The sequence below is a fragment of the Euprymna scolopes genome, chromosome 36 (genome assembly GCF_053919585.1).
Source record: "Euprymna scolopes isolate OS-2025 chromosome 36, ASM5391958v1, whole genome shotgun sequence".
Classification (NCBI taxonomy): domain Eukaryota; kingdom Metazoa; phylum Mollusca; class Cephalopoda; order Sepiida; family Sepiolidae; genus Euprymna; species Euprymna scolopes.
Genome location: NC_136517.1, coordinates 42,150,607 through 42,175,330, shown reverse-complemented (window position 1 = coordinate 42,175,330; position 24,724 = coordinate 42,150,607). Strand labels below are relative to the sequence as shown.

General features: G+C 31.3%; 1 protein-coding gene across 1 annotated transcript in view; it reads right to left on the bottom strand.

The window, feature by feature from the left end:
* LOC145260426 (26S proteasome regulatory subunit 4) overlaps nucleotides 1-24,188 on the bottom strand; it is a 40,774-nt gene extending 16,586 nt beyond the window's left edge. The window contains exons 1-5 of the mRNA XM_080118423.1: nucleotides 24,069-24,188; nucleotides 11,148-11,204; nucleotides 7,328-7,424; nucleotides 2,992-3,116; nucleotides 448-633 (exon numbers count right to left, since the gene is read on the bottom strand). Of these exons, the coding sequence (XP_079974549.1) occupies nucleotides 448-633; nucleotides 2,992-3,116; nucleotides 7,328-7,424; nucleotides 11,148-11,204; nucleotides 24,069-24,071 (468 nt within the window). The 5' untranslated portion in view covers nucleotides 24,072-24,188. The remainder of the gene's footprint in view (nucleotides 1-447; nucleotides 634-2,991; nucleotides 3,117-7,327; nucleotides 7,425-11,147; nucleotides 11,205-24,068) is intronic.
* Nucleotides 24,189-24,724: the final 536 nt, after the last annotated feature.

Below are 24,724 nucleotides of genomic sequence, written 5' to 3'. Positions count from 1 at the left end.
GGTGGGGCCACATGGTGTCACTCACTCACTCACACACACACACACACCTAGAACTCGGACTGATTTGCATCAAGTACTCTTCTTGCGTTGTTTTATCGTAGCATGATCATAAAGGTGATTGAATAACATATCAGTATAGGGATGTTGAAATGTGATTCTGTATTTTCTTTTTCAGATCTATTACTGTATATAGTGTCTACAGAAACATTTTAAAATAATTGAAAAAAAAAATAATCAAAATTGAAAAAAAAAAAAATTTTAAAATAATTGAAAAAAAAAATAATTGAAAAAAAAATTGAAAAAAAAAATAATTGAAAAAAAAAATTGAAAAAAAAAATAATTGAAAAAAAATAATTGAAAAAAAAAAAAACATTTTAAAATAATTGAAAAAAAAAAAAAAAAAAGAAAGAAAAGATTTTAAAGTAATGAATGGAATTGTGTGATCACCTTATGGTTGAGCAAAACTGAACATCCTGGTTCAAGCTGATCTTTGTCAACAAAAGACAAGATGCTAACATAATGTTCACTGCCCACAGAAGTTGACACTATGGCATGGCTGTCATCAATGATTTCTTCCAAGGTTCCCACAGACATTGGAGACCCTCTCAACTCATCGACCTTACTTCTTTCTTCCTGAAAACAAAAAGAAAACAAGCATTTTTAGACAATTTACTTAGGAAGTTTGCTTTTGTTTTTTTTTATTAACTCATTAACAAATACTAAACGGAAATAATTCTTCAAACTAATTGATTTATTCTCCTTGTCCATATTCAATTATTACCTAAATCTATGTAACACATGCTATGGAAGCATTTTACTTTGTACTGTGTAACACATGCCTGGTAGCATTTTACTTTGTTTTGATTACTTTTTTCTATAAAACATTTGTCAGAGTTAGAAGTTTTGGTCCTTGTCTAGAATTCCTCCTATATTAAAAAAAAAAGAAAAATGAAAAGAAAAATTGATATGATATACATATATATATTTTAATTATTACTTTTTTTGTTCCCTTAAAAATGAATTAGCTCTGCACAAATAAATACAGAATTATGCCCCTTTCCTTTAAAAAAAACAACAACAAAATCTTTGGATTTTGTCCAGAATTCTTCCAATATTAAACAAAAAATAAAGAAAAATCTGTATGATGTACATACCCATGACGAAATGAAAATAACATATTCCAAAAATCACGTAAATTGATGAAACAATTTATTCTTAAATAAGAAAATCACGTAAATTGATTGAAACAATTTATTTTTAAATAAGAAAATCAAATTTTATGATCACCCGAGAAGTGAATATCTCGCCTCCCCTATTTGAGAAAAAAAAATTTTTTAAAAAAGAAAAGGAAAAAAGGGAGATAACTCAACAATAGTTCATACTAAATTTATGCTGTAATGCTTATGAATTCCCATTAATTATTTACAAATAATTTTCTTTATAAAAATAAAACTATTTGAACAATTTACGCAATTTTTGGAATACAATACTTTTGTTTGGTTACAGACATGTACGTCATTTCTTTTTGTTTTTAATATAGGGAGAATTTTGAAATTAATTGCATCATAAGAATCTCTCCCTTCTGAGGTATAATGAAGGAGAGAAAACAGTATGATGTAATAATTTGAAACAGTGAGAGCAGAGAAGCTCCTCTTCCTGAGGTAACAGGGAGAGTGAGTTTGGAGAGGACAGGGCAACATCAGAACTTAGCTGGATTCTCGACAATATAATCAGCCAAGAGATTCCTTTTTTGCTCGCGCCACTTGACTTCAAGTCGTTAAGAGACTGTGATGAAAATGGTAAGAGTTTTTGAAATTAGTAATCGTTGTTTTAGTGAAAACACTACTTTTTGGAAATGTGTGTATGAATACAGTGAATAGGCTTAGGACGAAGTAATGATGAATTTAATATGCAAATGAGTTGAAAACAAGTAATATACATAAGTGTTAATTTTGGCAAATGGGACAGTTTGAAATTCAGCCTGTTGGAATGCGTACTGAGGATTGTGTAAAGAAAGAAAGACGAAAAGATTTTGTACCTGTTAAGTAGTGATAGAAAAGAGACTTTGATCTTGACGACAATTACAGTTGAATACTTAATATTTATTTAATGGCATATCAACCTGAAGAACATTAACATCTTACAGCGACAGACCCCCAAACTTAGGAGTTAAAAATGACAAACTTAAATTGCCCAAACTTGATAATAGAGCCAGTCAATAAACATTTTAAATCAAATTGCATTTAGAAGTTTTAATTTTTATTTATCAAATAAATGCAACATTGTAACTATTACTCAGAATAATTATTTCTATACAAAAAAAAAAAAAAAAAAAAGAAACCGTCGAATTATTTATTTTTTGTGCTTAAAAATGACCTCTGCTCCTCAGTGATACAATGCCGAGCGATTGCCTTCTTGATCTTTAACAATATAGAGTGAGTGGTAATTTGATGGAATGGGACCCTTTGACATCTGTGGTCTTCATCAGAGTTGTAACCTTTTTGTGAACAGGTACCAAGAGCCCCTGTCCCAACTCAGGAAAAGTCAAATTTGGGGATGTTATAAAGACAAGTAGAAATACATCATCAAAGATGAAATGCAATGCCAGAAATAATCGAAAATCAACTGATGTTGTTGAGGTACAAAAAAAAAAAAGAAAAAATCCAACTCTACTCATTTTAAAATGAATTGTTCCAAAATCAAATTTTATCATTCCATTAACTTCAGTTTTAGAAACCTACTCTTCATCCTCTTTCTTTATTCTAATGAAATTTCGATACACATCTGTTACAATGTTAAATAAAATTAATTTACAAAGTGACATTCGTTCTATTTATTTTAAAAAAAATTATGTAAAAATGATTATTTTTTACAGAAAAGAGATGAAAAAATATTAAAACATTTTATGAGAAAAAATATTAACATCAAAATTGATGTAGAAAGCAACTGTAGAATTCCTATGGGTTCCCATGCTAGTATGAATATACATACCTCTTGTTTTTCTTCTTGTGGTTTCAAACGTTCCTGGTTTCTGATGAATTCTTCTTCCATTAAAAGATAATCCTTTATTCTTTCCAACTTTAACAACCTCAGACGGCATCTTGTATGTGGTGTGACTGCAAAGATAAGATCAACCTTATCAGAATCAATCAAAAGGATTATAAACGAACACAAATCAAGCAATAAGATATGGATCACAACCAAAATGGTGGTGGTTGGTCAATTTTTCTTACAGATTGTACAAGTGAAAAGAGACAATAAAACATGATTACAAGCCCATAAGGTAAGCTGTTTATCGTAAATAACAATATTTTTTGTCGTCTGCTTGCTTCATAGACAGTTTCTGCTACTGTTTCGTTAGCAAGTTCCACTCTATTTCTGCATACGAGTAACGTACCAAGCGCTTTTTCAAGAAAGTTTTTGGCCTTCATGAAAACAGACTTTCCTATCTGATTGAGCCCAGCTTAGAGTTAATGCCATCCTAGTTAGGATTCTTGATACTTTATTCGATGAGTATCAAATATGGCCATGAGTGAATTTTAATGGGGTAGTCAGTTGATGTACTAGTAATTCAGCAAATTTCATATTTATTTATTTACTAGCGAGGGGTACCCGGCGTTGCCCGGGTGTTTGGAGGTGTGTATTAGGAGAGGGTGACCCTGTTTTAATATTATAAAAAAAAAAAACACGATGTTAAAAAAAAATTGGAAAAACCAAAACAAAGCAAAAAAGGAAAAAAAAAAGGTGTAAAAGAGGAAAAAAAGTTTAGGTAGGAAGCTAGGCTCGAACCCGAAGCATCAAGGCGGAAAAAAAATGCCTGACACGTTACCCCTACGCCAAAGAGACATACAATTGAGAACGGATAAAATTAAACCTTTAAAAACACTTGCAGGTGGTTTAAACTAAACAATGTTTTCTAGGTCAAACATGACGTCATTGTCGTAGTAGCAGGAGGAGAGAAAATGAAGGAACGATTTTTTCGGCACCCTCCTTGTAGAAAAGGGTCCAGTTTAGAGTGAAGGAATCAATGTTTTGGGCCAATTTTTCGATATTTATCGTCCAAGATGTTGGGCTTCAAAATGATACCAATCTTGTGAAAATTCGTCGCCTCTGTCGAAAGTTTTTGTGAGACATACAAGCACACACACATACACACACACATTTTCGCTTTTATATATATAGATTTTTTTTTACTGATGTATATTTTAGTTAATAAGAAGTTAAGATTTAATTTGTCTCTCAACATTAATATATAAGATACTAGCTGTCTCTGCCTTGTGTTGCCCGGTAGTGTATGTACTTGCAATTTGTTTTGACTTTTTCTTAAACGCTAACATTTTCTGTTATTTTAATCTAAGGGAAGTAACTCTATCGACAAATAAATATAGAGTTACACCCCTTTTTTTCTTTTAAAGATGACGGTCATATGAAAATAATTTTGATCCAGAAAAAAAAGTATTTCCTAGAAAGAATTCAATTTAATTATATTTTTATTCTGTTTAACAATATTGCAGCAATCTACAAGAAAAACTAACCGAACAGAATCAATTGTCGATTTTATAAAAAGAAAGCTACCAATGACAAAGAAACAATAGAGACTGACATTACTCTATATATAAGATTAATCTTATTTTCTTCTGATTTTGCTAAGTAAGACTGTTTTTAAAAGTTTTAATAAATGTGGCAATATACAGAAATATGTGTCGTTGATACATTAGTAGTTGCAGTAGAAAAGTAACAGTTATCTATCGTCTACAGAGTTGTTTTCTTTCTTTTTCACTAGCAGTTCAACCCGGCTTTGCTCGGGCCCTATGTACTGTTCATAACTTATATATATATATATATATATATTAAAAAGTTTAATTCATGTCCAGGTAACCTACACCTAAAATTTCATATGTTTAGACCCAAAATTGGTGGAGGAGTTTGGTAGAGTCTGCAATGGTCAACTCTTTCAACTTTGACCTCTTGGCAGCCAAATTTTCGCCCCAAAACTGATTGCCCTATGTCTGAATACACTTTATGTAAAACTAGCGAGGGGTACCCGGCGTTGTCCGGGTGTTTGGAGGTGTGTGGGGGGTTAAAAAAAAAAAGAAAGTATGAGGATCGAACCCGAACCCTTGAGGCAAAGTTGTAAATTAAAGCGTGAAAAAAAAAAAAAAATGTGCGACGTTAACCATTGCCCCACCGTGACATGCTAACGGAAACACGTTTTAATTTATTTAATTACTTGGATTTAGCAGGTGCCCGTTTTAATGAGTTAATGAGGTCAAGTTTGACTGCCGGATAGTATTCATTTACTGCTGAACGCCCCCCCCCCTCCCAAGATGTTATAGGAAAAAGACTAACCCACATGCGGCGAGCGACAAATGTTGAATATCTTTCCGAAATCGAGCAAATTAAATAGACAGGCGAGCTTCGTTGTTAACTGTGAGATATTACGATTTATATGTGATATAAAAAGTTTTAAAAATTTGAAGCGAGTGACCGCTTCTCTGAAAAAAGCCTTTTGAAGACACACAGAAAAAGCGAACACACATACATACATACATTTTCGCTTTTATATTTATAGATTTCAAATGTTTAAACCAAAAATTGGCTGAGTAATTTGGTAGAGACCGCAGAAGTACAATTATTTTTAACTTTGACCCCAATTTTGACCCCCTTAACATTTGTTTTGAGCTCAAATCAAATTAAAAAGTTTGATCCATGTCCAAGTAGCCTACATCTAAAATTTCAAGTGTTCAGACCCAAAATTGGCAGAGGAGTTTGGTTGAGTTTTCAAAGGTCAAATCGTTGAACTTTGACCCCTTGACAGCCAAATTTCTGGCCGAAAACCGATTAAAAAGATTTTCTCAAATCTCGAGTCTGTAGACTGAAAATTGACAGAGTAGTTTGGTAGAGAAATGTACGCATGCACACACACACAATTTCACTTTTATAGATATATAGATCGTAGTAGTCATAATAGTAGTGATTGTAGAATTAACTCTCTTGCCTTCTTTAATATCAGCAGTTGCAATAGTTGTTAGTCATCCTTTAATAACACCACATTTTCATTTTGGGTTTAATTTTTCTTAATTGCTCTTAGCATAATACACGATATTAATCTTCCACGCAGTCCATATCTCCCATGAGACAAGGAGGAGATATGTATGAAATATGTCTAGCCTGTTACATTGACAAAAGCCAAGTAGCAGAGACTAGTCTTTCTTTTTGCCACATTCTTCCTTTTGACTTTCCTTCTTATCACGTCTCTTTCTTTGACACATTAACAAAAGTTTGTCAGGACAATCTGGCATGGGGATACTTTCCCCTACAAGTAAACCATGACTAAACAGTAAAAAAAATACACAGTATATGCGGCCAAATAAGATCTCCTTGGTATGGCTAACCCACATCAGCTTTTAAGAAGAATGATGCACTTTTCCGCGAGTAATATTACCAATAGTAAGAGCACGAAGCCGGATACTCCACCAGAATAGATGAATTCTAGTCCTGAAATCCAGTAAGGCCAAGAGACCATACTAAAGACATATTTAAATGGTGAATTGGGGAAAGGAAAATTAATATTCTTAACTGCTTTATTAGTTTTTGAGACATAAAGGAGATTTAACGGAATATTCTAATATCTATGGATTTCATATAGAGATCAAGTGTTAGCCCCTAAGAAGGGGTCCTTGTATTTTGAGAACTTTGATTGAAGTAAAATAAAAGAAAACAATTTTTTAACCTAAATTTTGAAACAGAAATTTACTTTCTACATAATCTATAATATAAATCTCACCTGTCTGTTTAAATGTATGTATGTTTGTTTATATGTCTGCTTAAAACTTTTGACAGAGGCAACGGATTTTTACGAGATCGGTATCATTTTGAAGCTCAACCCTTCGGACGATAAATATCAAAAACTTGACTAAAAACATTAATTCCTTCACCCTCAAACTGGGCACTTTTCTATAGGGAAGGGTCGCTTTTTTTGCCGATATTTCCAAAAGTCATCCCCTCTTTTCGATTGACTAGCCTTAATTTAAACATTTGTCACTTCCAGTTTAGCGATGGGTGCAACAGCAAAGACATCACTTTTTTTTTTCATGTTCTTTTCCTCCTTCGCAGTATGGGTTCGAGCCTTCCTGCCTACTACTGCTGTTTTTTTTTTTTTGGCTCAAGACACACACCTCCGGGCAATGGCGGGCATCCAGGCTAGTCAAATTTCAAAACAAAAATTTCATTTTTACATAATCCACACATGCACGTACAATCTGTCTTTCGCCTGTTTATGGAATTCAAATCACTAATCATCGTAGACAGAAGAAGGAGAACTTACTTTGGGGCAGTTTATTAGCGGCATCTGGTCCCTTCAGCTTCTTCTTCTTTTTACCTACTCGAGTTGGTACAGGTGGTTCATATTTCCTCTTTTTTTCCTAAAAGAAAAATTATACATAAAAACAAAGCTGTATAAGTCAGTATTTGTGTGCTATAGAAAAATATATGTTAACAGAACGTTCAAATAAGTTTCAGTAAGCGTTACATTTTTCAGAGAACATAAATTGAAATTTTCTGGGGTCACTAGAGGACATTATTGGTTAGGTTAATAAAAAAATAAATATATTAAAACAAAGAAAATTCATTTTAAAAAATAGATTTTCTTTGTTACATAAAACAAAAGTAAAACTAAACAAAGAATCTCCCAGTGAAGAATGTACTTAAAAAGTAGGTTTAAACATTTGAATTATTTTACTTTAGGATTTAAGATAATTACATGTAAATAAACTTGCTTTGTTGCAGTGATTTTCTGTTTTACAGATTTAAAATTTTTTTCTATTACATTTTCACCCCCAAAAACAAGGCACGTTTCCACTTTGATGTTGGAGGCTACTATCAGGGACATAAGCTACAGGGGTACTATGTAGGGAGTTGGGCAGCAAGATGTTGGTTCATGTTACATTTGAACTTCTGTATGTCAGTACAGTTGGGGAAGAAGGGACCCGGAAGGGAATTCCAAAGTCTAGCGATTCTAGGGAAGAAACTACTGGAGTAGAAGGCTCTCTTACATCTAGGGATCTCTACTGTAAAGGGGTGTGATTTAGCTGCTTGTCGGGGGTATTTATGTTGAGGGGGCACAAGTGCTTGCAGTTCGTCAGAGCATTCACTGTTAAACTACTTGTACAACAGGCAGAGGGCTGCAACATTTTGTCGATGGGACAGAGGCTGAAGCTTAGATGACAGTTCAGGACCTATCAGGTTGGTGACTCAAACGCAGTGTAAACGGTTTTTTTAAATCACCAGATTAACAGTTTTTTTTAATTACTTGACCGTATATTGCAAATGTCATTAACTTTTCTTTAAAGACAAAAAATTGGGTACTTATGCAGAATAAGGATCGTGCTAGAATCAGAATTATTGAGGCAATTTCTGTAGAACACTGAAAAGTGCCGAAATACCGAGTCAATAAAATCACAGCAGCCACCATCATTTAAAAAAACATTTATTTGTTATCATTGATTTATTATAAAAAAAATAATAATCTAAATATTGAATATTTAGTTTCTTAAAAAAATCGAATTGCCATTGTATTTTCTTTATTTATTGACAACAAAAATAACAAGCCACACGTGCGTGGTCCCCCTCTTGTGCTGCATGTGAGTTGACGCCACAAAAAATAGTGACGAAATGATGAATGTGAGAAGTGTGAATGGCTAACGTTGCCTTCACATTTGCGCCAAGTTTCAGAAAAACCTAATGGATGGGACAAAAGTTATGAGGTAAAAAGTGTCATTTTTTTGCAATTTTGGGGCATTTGTGACCCCTTTTGAGCTCCTGGGAATGTCAAATCCCAGTGAAAATGGACAAACGATGCAGTTTCACAACTTAAGACATGTATATTTGAATTCAGCACCATGGAAAACTACTATATAGACATACATATCAAGTTCTTGAATAATATGAAAAAAGAGCTCCAAAAAAGGCATGTTTTTTTTTAGCCCTAAAAGTCCCAGAGGGATGCGAACCAGAATTTTGCCATATTGAATTGATATTAAAAACAATGGCCTTCACATTTTGGCCAAGTTTCAGGGAAATCTAATGGATGGATCAAACACTATGGGGCAAAAAGTGCCATTTTTGGCCATTTGAGGACATTTTTTTACCTCTTTTGAGCCCCTGGGGATGCCAAATCCTAGTGTAAATGGATAGCAATGCAGTTCAGGCCTTAACACATGTATATTTGAGTTGACCACCATGAAAAACCACCATATAGTCAGACAAAAAAAGGTAATGGATGGATCAAAAGTTATGTGTCATTTTTGGCCATTTTGAGGCATTTTTGAGCCCCTGGGGGTGCAACGGAAATTTCTGTAAAAAATTTTTTTTATTATGCACATTTATTTAATGAAATACAATTTGTGGCAACATTTCAGGAAAAACTAATGGACGGTCATCTGGTAACGGAAGCCACTGAAAACATAGGTCCCTCTCCGATAAATCGGGGTACCAATATTGTTTTCATTTTCCAATTAATTTTACATTGAATTATCTTCTTAATAAACAGAAATAATATGAGGTACCATGAATAGGTTTCCTAACTTTTTTTGTATGAGCACTTTTATTAATAGTACACATATGTAACTATTTCCCCTTCAAAGTTATCTCCTCCGGCTACAATCCACTTGTTGTACTGTAACTTCCGTAAGACCCCATAGAAGTCCTTTTATGTGATCGTGTCACAACCTCTTTTATTTCCTCAATTGTCTCATAACAACAGCCTCTAAAGTTTTCCTTGAGCTTAGGGAATAACTTAAAGTCACAGGGAGCAAGATCTGGACAATAGGGAGGGTGAGGAACTGTCTTGATGCCCATCTTGGTCAAATAGTCTGTGACAAGGATGGAACACACTTGGGACAAACTTTGCGCATCTTCAGTTTCTTGTAAATAATTGTGTACAGTTTCCACACCGACATCAAATTGCATTTATTGTCTCTATAGACCCACGACTGTCCTTATCCATGAAATTCTTTATTTGGCCAATCAACTCTGGTGTTCTGACTCCCTGACTCCTCCAACACCTCTCATCATTTCTCAGACACCCTGCCTTCCTTAAATTTCTTATGCCATTCACAAACTGACGCTCGATTCATGCAAGATGGTCCAAAAGCAGTCTGAAGCATTCTGTTTCTGTGGCATTTTTTTTTTTTTTCAAGTTTAAAACAGAATTTATTGCATATTGTTCTTCTAAAGTGTCCTCACATCTAGATTGCATTTTTGAAATTCACCAGCTGTGACAATCAGGCTTTAGTAGAGTGTATTCCAATTCCTGCTGTAACGGTTCATTTGAACCTGATATCATAAAAATTGGTCAGTCATCTCATAAGATGCATAGCAAAAACATACTGACTTTTCAAGAGTCTACGACAATTTTAAATGCCTTTTCCAAAAAAGTCTGGAAATTTATTGAACGCAACATATATTTTTCATTGAAAAAAAGAATTGGCCAGTATTTGCACAAATAAATAAAATCACGAAAATTTTGTTCAACAGTTTCCAGAGTTCTACATAAACTAGCCAAAAATTTACAATGATAGCACATTCCTCATTCTATATATGTGTAAAAAATTGTAAATACAACTATATTTGAAAATATTTTCCAAAGACAATATACCTCCATATGGGCAATGCTGGTGAATACTAGTTACGTATAAAAATAAAGCTATAATCAATAAAACTTAAATACAATTTTTTTTAGTTTCTCTAATTTGAATTTTATACAAACAAACTTTTCTTAAATTCATGCATTAGTAAAATTTTAAGGACAGTTTAATGGTAACACAATAATGAATTTATGATTTGATTCAGGCTTGACAAACATAAATCTATTATACATGGTTCTTACATATACCAGATTCCAGAATTCCCCCAGATCATTTGATACGATTTTCTTGTATACAAAAAAATTTGCCAAAACTCTACCAGAAGCTTGATTTATACAATATTGATAAACTTGATTTCAAACATAGAAAATACTGTTTGAAAGAGGCTCGAAATTGAAAATTCATGTTGTTTAAATATAAATGCTTTCTGATGGATTGAAAAATTTATATTAAAAAAGAAAAAAAAAAATCTTTATAAGTATAAAAACAAACATTACTTACCTTATCATCTTTCTTATCCCCACCCTGACCACCTGAAGCTCCTGATTGATTCTGACCCTAAAAGTAGAAAAATTAATGAATGAAAAATCTGTAATTTATAAAACAAAAAGAAAATTTCACACCTAATTAGGTATTACAAACCAGTCTAGTTTAGAGTACAAAAAAATAGTGGAATTCCTTTCAATTTCAGCTTGCAATATCTTATATTTTTTTGTTATTTTGATAACATTTAAAATGTATACAAAATTTAAGCTTTTCTCTTTACAAATGTACAATTCTACTCTTGTACGTGTGACCTTGCTCAGGACTGTCATGCTTGGGTTGTGCTGTAAGCCAAGAAAATAGCGGCTCAACCCAATCAGGGTGAACACTGTTGCAACAACAATTACTTGAAAATCACAAGATTATCATGCACACCAAATTTGAAACAACTAACATTTGTTTTATTTTTTTTATACATACATCTATCTTCTATATATAAAGGGCAAAATATGTGTGTGTGTGTCATAAAAACTTTCGACACACGCGACGGATCCTCATGAGATCGGTATCACTTTCAAGCTCGATCCTTCGGGCGACAAATATAAAATTGTCCAAAAACATTAATTTTAATGGAGTAAAATGTAAAAAAAAAAAATTGTAAATACAGAAAAGAATAAAAAAAAAAAAAAACAAGATAAAAACAAAACCAAATGAAATTCAAATTTTTCTTAAAAATGAAATGATAAAAACAGAAAAAACAAAATGAAATGAAATTATATTTTTTTTAAACAAAAGGAAAAAATAAGATGATTTTTTTTTTAAATGCCTTAATAATAAAACTATTGAAAAATATAAAAAAAATTTGCAAGATACATGTTTATAATCAATTTGAATTCGGACAGTGTGTTGATCTATAACACAACATTGTAATCTCAAAAGCTGTCCCATTTTAGTCATGCAAGGGTTAGAGGCTATCTTTTCAACCAAAACTACATATCTGCCAAGAAAAAAAAACAAAAAAAAACTTACATATCTTTCAGCCACTTAAAATTACTTTAAGCCCTCCTCTTCCTTCAGAGATGAAATACGTCTGATAATACTAATAATCGAAAATTAGTGAACACATTTAAAAAAGATAACATTCTAAAGGCGCGAGAAAAAAAAAACACAGTTCTTCATGTCTGAAGATGACTAGGCAGGGGCTTGGTGCATTATCTGGTAGTGTTGAAGCTCTCCTCTCCTAGTGTGGGCTGCGACCTCTCTCCTATCCTTGATAACTATCTTACCTATGTATAAACTGCTGCACCAACTCCCTTGGTCACTTGCTTCTGCCTCTCAGTTTGGGATATCAATGCTCATTTCCTTTAGGTGGCGTTTAACTGTCTTTGTACTTGAGTTGTTGCCCACCCACTCTTCTATTGCCATTCTTTAGCTCTTCATAGAGTAACATTTTTGGGAATCTGTCATCCGCCATTCTTACATGACTATTCCAACACAGTTGTGTGGTTGCAAGCACTTCTATGCTGCCCATATTTGCTCTTTTTAGGAGTTCCACTTTTGTCACAACCATTCCACTGTTAACTCCTAGATTATTTGATTAGAAAGGTGTTTTTATGGTTGTTTTTTTTTTTGTTTTTTTACTTGGGAGTCATCACTTATCAAGGCCCGAAGGCCACTCGAGGATAAGGGTTCATGAATGTAAGATGGAAGTGTAGTAATTGTTAACAGTGTAAATTGGATAGAATTTGAATATTTATGGGAACGGCTCAACAAGAACTTGTTTACATTGGATTTGAAAGCTACCATGTTGTATTCAACCCGGAAGTAGACTAGAGGAACAGTGTTCCACAGGTGGGCAGTTCTGGGAAAGAAGCTTTGTTCATGGAATCTGCGTTTAGATTTAGGCACAGATAGAGAGTGGGGGGAATCGTTTATAGTGGCTGTAACTAGTCGAGTGTTCTTTTTGTGAATGTTTGGCATGGGGGAACCATAAATTAGAGTTCAGCCAAGCAAACATCTATGCAAATTAAGGTACTTCTGCAGAATGTGAATCGTGCTATTTTTTAGACAGGAATTTCAAATTAAATTTAACTTTTATAGTATCCTTTGTTTATTAAATCATTAGGTGAAAGTACAGAATAGTTTAAAGTCTCCCCTTTGAATGTTAAGAATGCGTTTCTAAATAAGATTATTTCAACATGGTCCGTATTCTGAATAAGTACCTAAATTAAAATTTCATAAAGAAATAGAAAAGGAGGGTGCATATTTAAAACTAGCAGAACTCAAGATTCAAGGTAAAGTGTTTGGGTCAATAAAGAGTAGGCACGGCCAAAACAAAAAAAGGGAGTAAGTATTTTTTGACGGAGTCTCACTTTAAAAATCTATCAAAAATCAAGTAATTAGCCGATCAATATGAAATTTTCACCGATTATTAAGTAGAAAATGAACTTTATAATGGTGTACTTTTCATAATTGGTATATATATATTAGTGTTGGGACGATTCCTAATTTTTATACGATTCCGATTCCAGGAAAATATTGATTAACGATTCCGATACCAAGTACAATTCCGATTCCTAGGGAATTATTGTTTTGAAATATACCAGGTAGTTTTATACTTTATGGTCGGTAGTTCCCAAATATGTTCCTTAACTTTGGAAGAGATATTTTATGTCTACACCGTCGTGTTTTGGTTTAAATAAAATTATTATATAGTAAACTAAACGGAAAAATTAGCAAAATTTATTTTAGAGAAAATTTATTTTACTTAATTGGAATACAGAAAAAAAACAAAGAAAATAGAATTTATCCTTCAGGGCAAAAACAAATAAAATAGAATTTATATAACAGAACAAAAACAAGAAAATTAGAGAATAAATTAACATGATTCATTATTTTGGTCCTCATAATTTACAGATTTAATGAATTAAATGAAAAAAATAACGTGCGTAATGAAAAAAACAATATACCACGTGACATGGCACTGTAGATACAAAATAACCATTCCAAAGTTAACGACCATATTTGAGAAATACCATTAATCAAAAGTTTTTGTGTTTTATACCAAAAGGTAGGTATAGCGAAAAGTTACAAGTAAAAGAATTTCAAAAACGATTTTTTGTTTGGCTATTGATAGTTGTATTTGTGACGGCAGTTCTTCAGACCTCCATAATTCACAAAGAGTAGTTAACACCTATTGTTTTTTCTTACTTTTTCATTACTTTTGCACGTTGTTTCTAACGTGAAGAATAAGTTTAGCCAAACTAATTTTGAAATAGGGTATATCAAAGGAACACATATAAAAATGATACCACTATAAAAACAAATGAAATACTAGATAAAATTGAGCAAAAATAGTTACCAAAATTACAGAAAAAGATAAAACAAAACAAAAACTGGCGAAGTTTGTTGAGTGAAATGAATTATTGAAAGAAAATTAATTGAACTAATAGAAATGTTAAATAAAAAAAATGTCACATTTCAATATTTTTTTAATAATTAAATTCTCAGGGTTGTCGAAATTAAAAATTAAGTGATTTTTTTTTTAATTAGACTTATTTCGAAGCTTGTTACCTTGAAAAATACATTTTAAACCCTGTTTTTTTTTTTATAAATAAATTGAAAAAAAAAAAACGCAATTAAAAAAATTTAATTGATAATTGAAACTTTAAAAACATTAAACATTGAAAAATTACTTATCTCACAAATTAACGTCCAATAAAGTAGATCCAGTCTTCATACAGGAATTCGGTTATAATAAATATATCTTTCCCAAACTTAAAAATTAAATCTTTTATTTATTTATTTTTTTTTTTTGGAGAGAGAGTGCTTTAAAATCGCCGGGGAATGCCGCCTAAAATTTTAGGAGTTTAGTGCCTTTCAAAAACGGTTATCATAATTTATTATCATCCTTTAATTTCCTTTTTTCCTCCCCCACACATTTCCACGTGGTTCAGTAGTTAACCAGTGCTCCTGTTGCTGTCAGTCAGCTATCTTTACCTAAGTTTTAATTTCTAGTTAAAAGAATTTTTCATGAATAGAATCAGCATTTTTAAAAATTATTTTTTTAGTTGCATATATTGTATTTACTCTTTGAAGTTAAGGAAGGTTCAAAAAATTGGTGACTTAGGCAAAAAAAAAAAGACACTGCGATTTCGACCCTCACTAATAAAACTGCTCTGAGTGACTAGTTGGTAATTTTTTGTTCCTTTTCTTTTTTATTTTGCTCCTCCAATTCATTTGGATGCTTCATAGTTAAATGTTTTAACATATTGGTTGTGGTCATGTTAGATGGTTTTGTTCCTCGCGATATTTTAATTTGACAGACTTTGCAAATGGCTTTCAACTCATCATCTTCATCAACTTCAAAAAGTTTCCATGCAAGACTTTTTTTGGACTTTGAGACAAATAATTTACTATTAAATTTTGTTTTAAAGCTAGTCACTTATTTGGATAATTAATCTATTATATAAAAGGCAAAATGTGTGTGTGTGTGTGTGTGTGTGTGTGTGTGTGTGTGTGCGCTTTTCCGCGATGTCTGCAAAAGGCTTCTTTCGGAAAAGCGCTCGCTCGCTTCGCAACTTCTTAAAACTGTTTATATCACCCATAAATTGTAATATCTCAGAGTTAGCCACGGACCTCGCCTGTCTATTTAATTTTATTCACTTTCAAACCTTAATTATTCCACATTTCCCACATCGGCACGCGTTACATTCGCTTTTCGGTATAAACAAAAGCGAAACTCTACTCTAATCGCAGGCCCAGAGCCAGTGTCGACTTCGTCATATCAGACGGGCGAGCGGGTTTTTCAATTGACCTCATTAAAAACTGTCCCGCACAAAATCGCCATCACGTCAATCAAAAACGAACACTTGTTTGTTTGTTTTTTCACACTATTTTCCAACTGCGCGTCGGAAAAGCTTCCTTTTTTTTTCACACACACACCCAAAAACACCTGGGCAACGCCGGGTACCCCTCGCTAGTTGAAAATAATCCGCTAAAAAAGACAAAAAGAAAAAAATATAAAGGGATGGAGCGGTAAACTGTACCAACCAGTAGTTAACAAAAAAAACTTATAGAATTTAATTTTTGAAACCAATGTATAAAAGTTTACATAATGAAATGCAAATATGCATTTTCTTTTGAATTTTTTTTTTTTGGTTGACTGTGTTCAATTCACACATGGTTGATGCGGTTCAATATTGCTAAACTATAAGTCTTAAGTAAAATTCTATTTATAAATACTTTTTAAAATGAAATTATTTAATTAATCGTAAATATTATTTAGACATAAAAATTTATTGATTACAACACCTTTTAAAAAGTATATATTAATTTCTTTTTTGTTCGGCAAAAAACTGCGTCAAACACTTTTTTTAAAATTTTCAATTTAAAATTCTCGAAAAAAGATTATATTATTCTGCTTTTAATATAATCAAATTCAGGGTTTTATCTTTCTGGAGAAAAAAATTAAAAAAAAAAAACTTGACTGAATTGAATTAATTACCCTTAAATTAACGAAGGGGTTATTTAATAACTTTAGGTTTGGAAGAGATAGGTATGGGGTTGGTTTTTTTTTAAACTTCAAAAGAAGCCGACTACTGTCAAAATTTTGCGAAATAATACTACGTGATCAATTTCATTTTAGAGATATTTCTTTCAAAAGCCTTCTTTTAAAAAAAGAAAAAAAAGTATATTGTTCTTTTACACCTTTTACTGTTTAAATAATTTGACTTTGCTCGTTTTAAGAAAATATAAGTTGAAAAAGCATTTTCATTCACTATTAGAAGATTTGTCAGTAAAAAAAACAGTCGCCAAAAAGATAAGCGTATTTTTATTTTTATTTTTACTCGCAATGTAGAGCCCTGCATACTTCTTTTCAAGTTAACTCTTTTGTAGTTTTGATTACAATAGATATGAATGAATGAACCTTGTAAGGGAGGGGGCACTAAGCATTGCCCTGTTAATAATGAATCTCTTTGGTTTCTTTTTATAACATGCTACATTTCTCTCTTGCAGTTAGAAATATCAGGAAATTTTTCTTTTTTTCAACATCAGATTAAAAGAATCGTAATGAAGGTATCGGAAAATTAAGGTATTTTTTAACGATGCGATTCCGATACCTCCTAAAATACACGATTCTTACGATTAACGATTCCGATTCCTCGTCCCACCACTAATATATATATATATATCCCCTATTTGTGGGTACAAATATGCTTAAAATAATCAGCCGAAACTGAGCAAAATATATTGTATTGTGGGGAAGGTGAGGATTGTAAAAAAAAAAAAAAAAAAAAAAAAAAAAGCAACTGCGCACGTATCAGATTTTAAGGTTGTAAATCCGAATTTTGAATGTGTTTAATTTTTCATCTTTTGTGTTTTGAAGTGTGAAATTCGTTGAATATGTTAATAATAAATATTTTAACTTTCAGATTAGCAAAAAAAATTTATATATATTTTCATTATTTTTGTGGAAAAACACTACTTTTAAATCTTCGGAAAATAAATGAATAATTTTCTTTTAGTGAGCGCAATATTGCTAATATACCATTAAATAGGAAATGCTTTGAAAAATTGATACCAAAAAGAAAAAATTTGATAAATAACTGCATATTTTTCTAAAATTACGATAATTTCTTCCAGCAATTTCTTGTTTATTCACCTATGGTGGACCAACTGTGATACTGGATGCATGAGTTGTTTTCAACACATAGGACGCCTAGCATTCCCAAAATGGTCACCTATCCAGTAATGGCCAGCCTCATCCTTGTTTAACTTCGGGGGTTATGTAGGCAATATATATATATATATATATATATATATATATATACGACTTATAAAAAAAAAAATTAAACTCTTTACTTAATTGTCAAATCAAACGTTAAAAATACATGGCTAAATATAGTTTTAGTCCCCTCCAGGCCGCCATACTTTATTTTCAACTATCATTTAATTTTCTTTTTCAAATTTCACTACGCAAATCTATAGAATGATATAAGAAGTTGGAATTATTTGAAATTCAGGTACTTATAATATTTTTGCATATTCTTATTAGCCAATCATCCTAAATTTTATTTAGATAAAAAAAAAAAAAAATTCAGGCTTTTATCTTTCTAGAAAAAAAAAAGTTGCTCAAGAACAATGGATTTGAATTCATTTTAAAAACAACAACTACTTGTTTATTGTTTAATTTTTTGGCCATGCCTAATAAAGAGTATATATTTTAAGGGCCGATTCTAGAAAATGCTATCCGGTCCAAACGCCATGATCATTTTATGTTAAATTTGTATGGTATTTTCTACTCGAAAATGTTTTGTTGTTTGTCTTGTTTTTATTACATTTTAATTGCTTACTTTTTCATTTTTTTTTTTTAAAGCTAAATCGAAACGAAAACGGCTGTTTATTAATTCCATCATCACTAAACCCTAAGTCTCGGTTAATAATATGAAAAAGGAAAATAATAGTTCTTATACACACACACACACACACACACACACAATACTAATCGAACTAAAACTTAGGGTTAGTTTGTGTGTGTGTGTGTGGGGGGGGTGTTTTACAATAGGCATAGGTATGAAAAAAATGGTATAAAAAAAAAGGTGCTTATGCACCTAGGTTACCATGCTAGGCAATGTTGACTTTATTAGTCCACAAGATGGCGGAAGAGAACGGATGGAAAAAGTGGAAGGGAATGCAAATTTTAGCGAAAGAAAATTAGCAAGTCGACTGTACAGCCTAGCAAGAAAAAACAACAAAAAACACAATAAAAAAAAAAAATTCGACTGCTGATAGCAACAACTAATAACTAAGAAATATTTCTTGTTTTGTTGTTTCAACTAGACTGTAGTTTCACATACCATTTTAATAAACAAAAAATGGTACTTTTGCCACTGTGCTGAAACAATATAGTCATTATTTTGAAAACCATTCTTAACATGGAGAAGGGAGAGTGTTTTATAGCTAATCTGTGCTTTCATCTAACAATTTAATAAAAAATAGATATCGTGAAGCTTGAATTTAACCTAAAAAATTTTAAACTAGCACGGTGGCAAAAGTGCAAAAGCACCCAAAAGATACCGTAAAAATTGAATTTCATCTTCCTTTCTCTGCATAAATAAATTTCTTAGTTATTAGTTGTTATCAGCAGTCGAGTTGTCATTTTTTTTTTTTAGTTATTACATTTCATTGATTTGTATTGGTAATTATGCCGAGAAAGAACCATGAAATTCAACTTTTAAGTATCTTTTGTTTATGAAATTGTTATGTGAAACTACAGTCCTATTTGGGGAAAAAAGTTTAAAAAATTTTTTAGTTTTTCCATTTCATTGTTTTGTTTTGGTAATTATGCAGAGAATGAAAAATGAAATTCAATTTTTACGGTATCTTTTGTTTATTAAAATGTTATGTGAAACTACAGTCTAGTTGAAACAACAAAAACATTTCTTACTTAGTTGTTGTTATCAGCAGTCGAGTTTTTTTTTTTTTTCTTGCTAGGCTGTACAGTCGATTTGCTAAAATTTGCGTTCCCTTCCACTTTATCCATTTGTTCGCTTCTGCCATCTTGCGGACTAATAAAGTCAACATTACCCCTGCTTTTTTTTTTTTTTTTAATAGTATTTTCATATTGAATTCAAGTTTTATAATATTTTTTTTTATTATTAAACTGTTAAGTGAAAGTACAAAATAATTACAAAACACCCTCCCCTCCAGAGGGACTTTCTAAATTTTTTATTTCAGCACAGTAACATAAGTGGGTAAGTACCAAAATAAATATTATCAAAGGCAAGTTAAATTACCCCTCTAACTAGCTGGATAAGATTTTAGTGTTTTAACTTATTTTAAAGCGTTTATTAAGTTAAAAAAAAAAAAAAGCAAATAGTTCCAGATGTAATGCGAGGACAAGAAAATAATGACTTAAAAATAAAACAAAATACTGGTATAAACCCACCCAATAAATATCACAGTAACAGTTATTGGGTGGGGGGTTCTACACTATTGGGACCAGATTTTGTAGTCAATAAATGGAGTTTTCAGATAAAAAAAAAAAATGGTTTCAACTGATTTTTTTGTCAATTCTAATAAATTACAATGGTAGCTTCCAAATTATGCAGTTGAAATTACCTGAATATTACTGAATTATTTAAAAAAAAAACAAAAAAACTTTAACCATAGTAGCAGGTGAAATATTGCCGCCATCTTGTTTAAATCGAAACGAAAAATTACCTCTCTTTTAAACTCTGCTGTGTCTTACGAACGTTTTCTTCTAATTCTATTTTTTTATTTTCTTTAACAAATAATTTTCTACTCCATCAATTTTCGTAATTTTTGGATATAATTATCTTTAAAATACGAGGAATACGTTGATAGCATTGTTTTCATGAGAAATTCAGTATTACGATTTCCGAAATTTCGTCCCAATAGTGTAGAAGTGCCGATAATATTTGTTTGTATGTATATAACCACGTTTTTGTATGTCTGCCTATTGGAAAACAAACCATGGTAAAAAGATTGGGTTCGTTTAGGGTTATATACATGCATAAAACAGTTCAGTTCAAATTCTGTATAAGTACCATTACTTATAATGCAATTCTGAATTTTTTTAGATGAGATGTGAATGTTTGTGTTATGTTGATTAATCGGACTATCTTGGGTGTTATTAGCACACCGTTTCATATTATTATTATTATTGTTAGCCCCTTTTCTCTCGCTCCAAGAAAAAGCTGACATCGTAGTCCCCACAGAAACAAGCGTATCGAACTACGTTTTAGGGGTTTATGCACATCGATTTGAAAAAGTGGTAAAAAATCAAATATATAGCAAATAAATGTTATCAGAGACAAGATAAGGCTGCAAAAGTTTTAGCAGTTTTACTCACTTTAAAACATGTAATCGGTTCGAAAATCATGCAGTGTTTATCAGTATATTTGAAAAAGCAAAAACGGCGAAGTATGTGCTTGCTGTTGAATATGGTAAGTTTTGGAAAATGAATTCAAACTAAATAATTATACAACATACTGTTAGAAACTCAATATATGTTACCATGACATAGGCGGACATATATTCGGTGGGTTTCTAACAGTATCTTGTGTAATTATTTAGTTTGAAATCATTTTCCCAAACTTACCGTATTCAACAGTAAGCACACTGCTAGGTGTATCAGAATTTTTGTAGGAATTTTAGACACCCCTAACACGCAACTGCGAATAAAATATACAAAACTCATAATTTCTCTTTTAAAAGTGGGTAGTTTATTTTCTTTATGGATTATACTTCCAAAATAAGCTATTAAAGTTGTTTTAAAAGTAATAGAAATATTTTTTATTTTTTAAAAAACAGTAATGAATTTTACGAACTCAATATTTTTCAATTTTTAAACTTTAAAAATCTATCAAAATTTTTCTATTGATTCTATTTTTACGATATTTTCAGGGTCAATGTGAAATTGGGTTTGTATTACTGTACACATAGATTCGAAAAAGTTGTCAAAAAACAAATATATAACAAATAAATGTTATCAAAGGCAAGATAAGTTACTTTTCTACGTAACTGGATATATTTTTCGTGTTTTTATTCAATGTAATATGTTTATTCAGATCGAAAACCATACAGTGTTTACCAATGTATTGAAAAATTCAAGATGGCGTCTGACTCCCTCTTTAACACGGTAAGTTTGGGAAAAGGTGTTATAAATGAAAAACTGGATAAAATACTGTTAAAAACTCGCTCAACATATGTTACCGTGACATCGGTTGACATATATTCGGCGGGTTTTTAATAGTATTTTTTCTAGTTTTTTATTTATAACACCTTTTCCCAAACTTACCGTGTTAAAGAGGGAGTCAGACGCCATCTTGAATTTTCCAATACATCAGTAAAACACTGTATGGTTTTCGAGCTGAATGTCATTACATTGAATAAAAACACGAAAAATATATCCAGTTACGTAGAAAAGTAACTTATCTTGCCTTTGATGTTATATATTTGTTTTTTGACAACTTTTTCGAATCTGCGTACAGTAATACAAACCCGTGAAATTTTATGCTCTTTCCAATAAACCGAATATAATATTTTAGACAAACGTTTTTTTCAAGTGTCTATTAAAAAGTAAATAATTAATTTACTCACCAAAGTGTTATATATCACTAATTGAAGAAAAAAGGTGAATAAATAATATATTCAAATTAAAAAAAAAAAAAATGTAGAGTTTAGAAATTTACCTTTAAAGTTCGAAGTTTAAAACCTTTTTTTTTTTAAACCACGTTGCTTGTTTTTTCTTTTTTTTTTTTTAATGAAACCTTGGTCCTTACTCCTTTAATTAAAAAAAAAAAAATTAGGGCTTAAATTACATTTTTCGAGTAGTTATAAGCTTGGAAAGACAGGGGGTCGAATAATTCACGCCTCCCATTTTGAAATATCTATTAAAAAGTAAGTAATTTACTCACCAAAGTGTTATATATCACAAATTGAAGAAAAAAGGTCAATAAATAATATATTCAAATTTAAAAAAAAAAAAAAGTAGTGTTTTTTTAGAAATTTACCTGTAAAGTCCTTAAAAAAAAAAATACGTTGTTTGTTTGTTTTTTTTTTTTTTTAAATGAAACCTTGGTCCTTGCTCCTTTAATGGGAAAAAATTAGGGCTTGAATTACATTTTTCGAGGAGTTATAAGCTTGGAAAGACGGGGTGGAATTATTCACTATTTTTCACAAAATTTCTGACACACACACACACCGCCATTTTGCTTTTTCAAATATACCGATAAACACTGTATGATTTTCGAACATATTACACGTTTTAAAGCGAGTAAAAACACTAAAAACATATCCAGTTAGGTAGAAAAATAACTTACCTTGCCTTTGATAACATTTATTTGTTATATATTTGATTTTTGACCATTTTTTCGAATCTATGTGTATAGTAACACAAACCCTGTTTTAGATTTAGTTCAGCACAATTCGGTTCAAACTCTGTAGAAGCACCAATATAATATTTGGGCTATGTTTTACTGTCCAAAGTTCTTCGAAAAAGTGGTCAAAAATCAAATATGTAACAAATAAATATGACCAAAGGCCAGATAAGTTACTCCTCTACCCAACTGGGTAGGTTTTTAGTGTTTTCACTAAAATGTAAAATGTTTAATCGGCTCGAAAAACTAGCAAGCTCAAAGAGTACGCGACCACAAGAAAAAGTGGTTACAATGTATTGCTATGCTGCCATTTTTTCTTGTGGTCGCGTACCCTTTGAAAACTTTTTTCTTTTTTTTTTTTCGAGCCGAATAAACATTTTACATTAAGTAAAAACACTAAAACATACCCAGTTAGGTTGAAGAGTAATTTCTCTTGCCTTTGGTAACATATTTGATGTTTTGACCACTTTTTCAAAGGACTGTGGACAGTAAAACATACCCATTTTTTTTTTAATTATAAAACAAAAATAGTTTTTAAATAACAAAGAAATGTGCCAAATTTGATATAAATTAAATATAAATAATACATAGATATATACATTTCGTTTGATGACTTATCTTGACATTAAACGTTTCTGTGCAGCTTACCTGCCGTAAGTAAGTATAGTTATACTAATATCTAAGTTTTTAATGTTTTCAACGACACGCATACTTTTTGTATCAGATTCTACAATAATTAAATTTAATTAAGAAATTTAAAAATATGAAAATTAAGTCTTTATTTCTAATTCAAGTTTATATATTTTTGGATTGTTTTGCGAGAATCCTTTTTGTTTAAAAGAAAGAACATCGTCCAACAACAACATAAAAACACTATCGATTTAATGATTACGAACTATTTAATAACGATTTAAATACACTTTTTAAACATTTAACGATACAAGGGATTTCTTAATACAAAAGCCCAGATAAAATGTGACCGGTCTCTTTAAAAACAAAGCAATTAGAATAATGGAGGCTCAGTAATACTCACCATGTTGTCTATAATAAGTAGAAATTTCCCAACCCGGTTAGAACTGCATTGTCATCTTCCGTTTTCGGACGATGCTGCCACCTAGCGGCTGTAATAGGGACACGAGAGTTATTGCCCTTGACTATAGTTTTCTTCAATATTTATTTTTTGGTAAAATTTCGTTTGAATCTCAATGTATTCAACAAACAAACAAACAAACAAACAAAATATATAATGCCAGTGAGTTAATGTTAAGTAGGGAGTAGCAGTCATGAGTAGGGCTATGACAACGACATATTCTTTTCATTGTTTTGACTCGCGCGTGTGTATGCATTGATATCTTATATGCTTTTATATAGAGTGACTGATGTGGTTCTCGGTTGATTAACTGTGTCTAATTGTGTCGGATATATACTTGAGAGTCAAAACAATGAAAATAATATTCATTAGTTACATTTAGGTTAGGAGTCATTAATCTTAAATCAGTGTTGGTAGTTGAGAAAAAAAAATACATGCATATTAACCTCAACATTAACCCTAAGTTTGTTGGTAACTAACTCTAAGTCTAGAATATCGTCCAAGAAAAATCATGTTTTTCTTTAATCCCAACAGCAACCCTAATGTGGAGGTGGCCGACACAAAGCTTAGATCTGGGGTGGTAGTCATCTACCCAATGT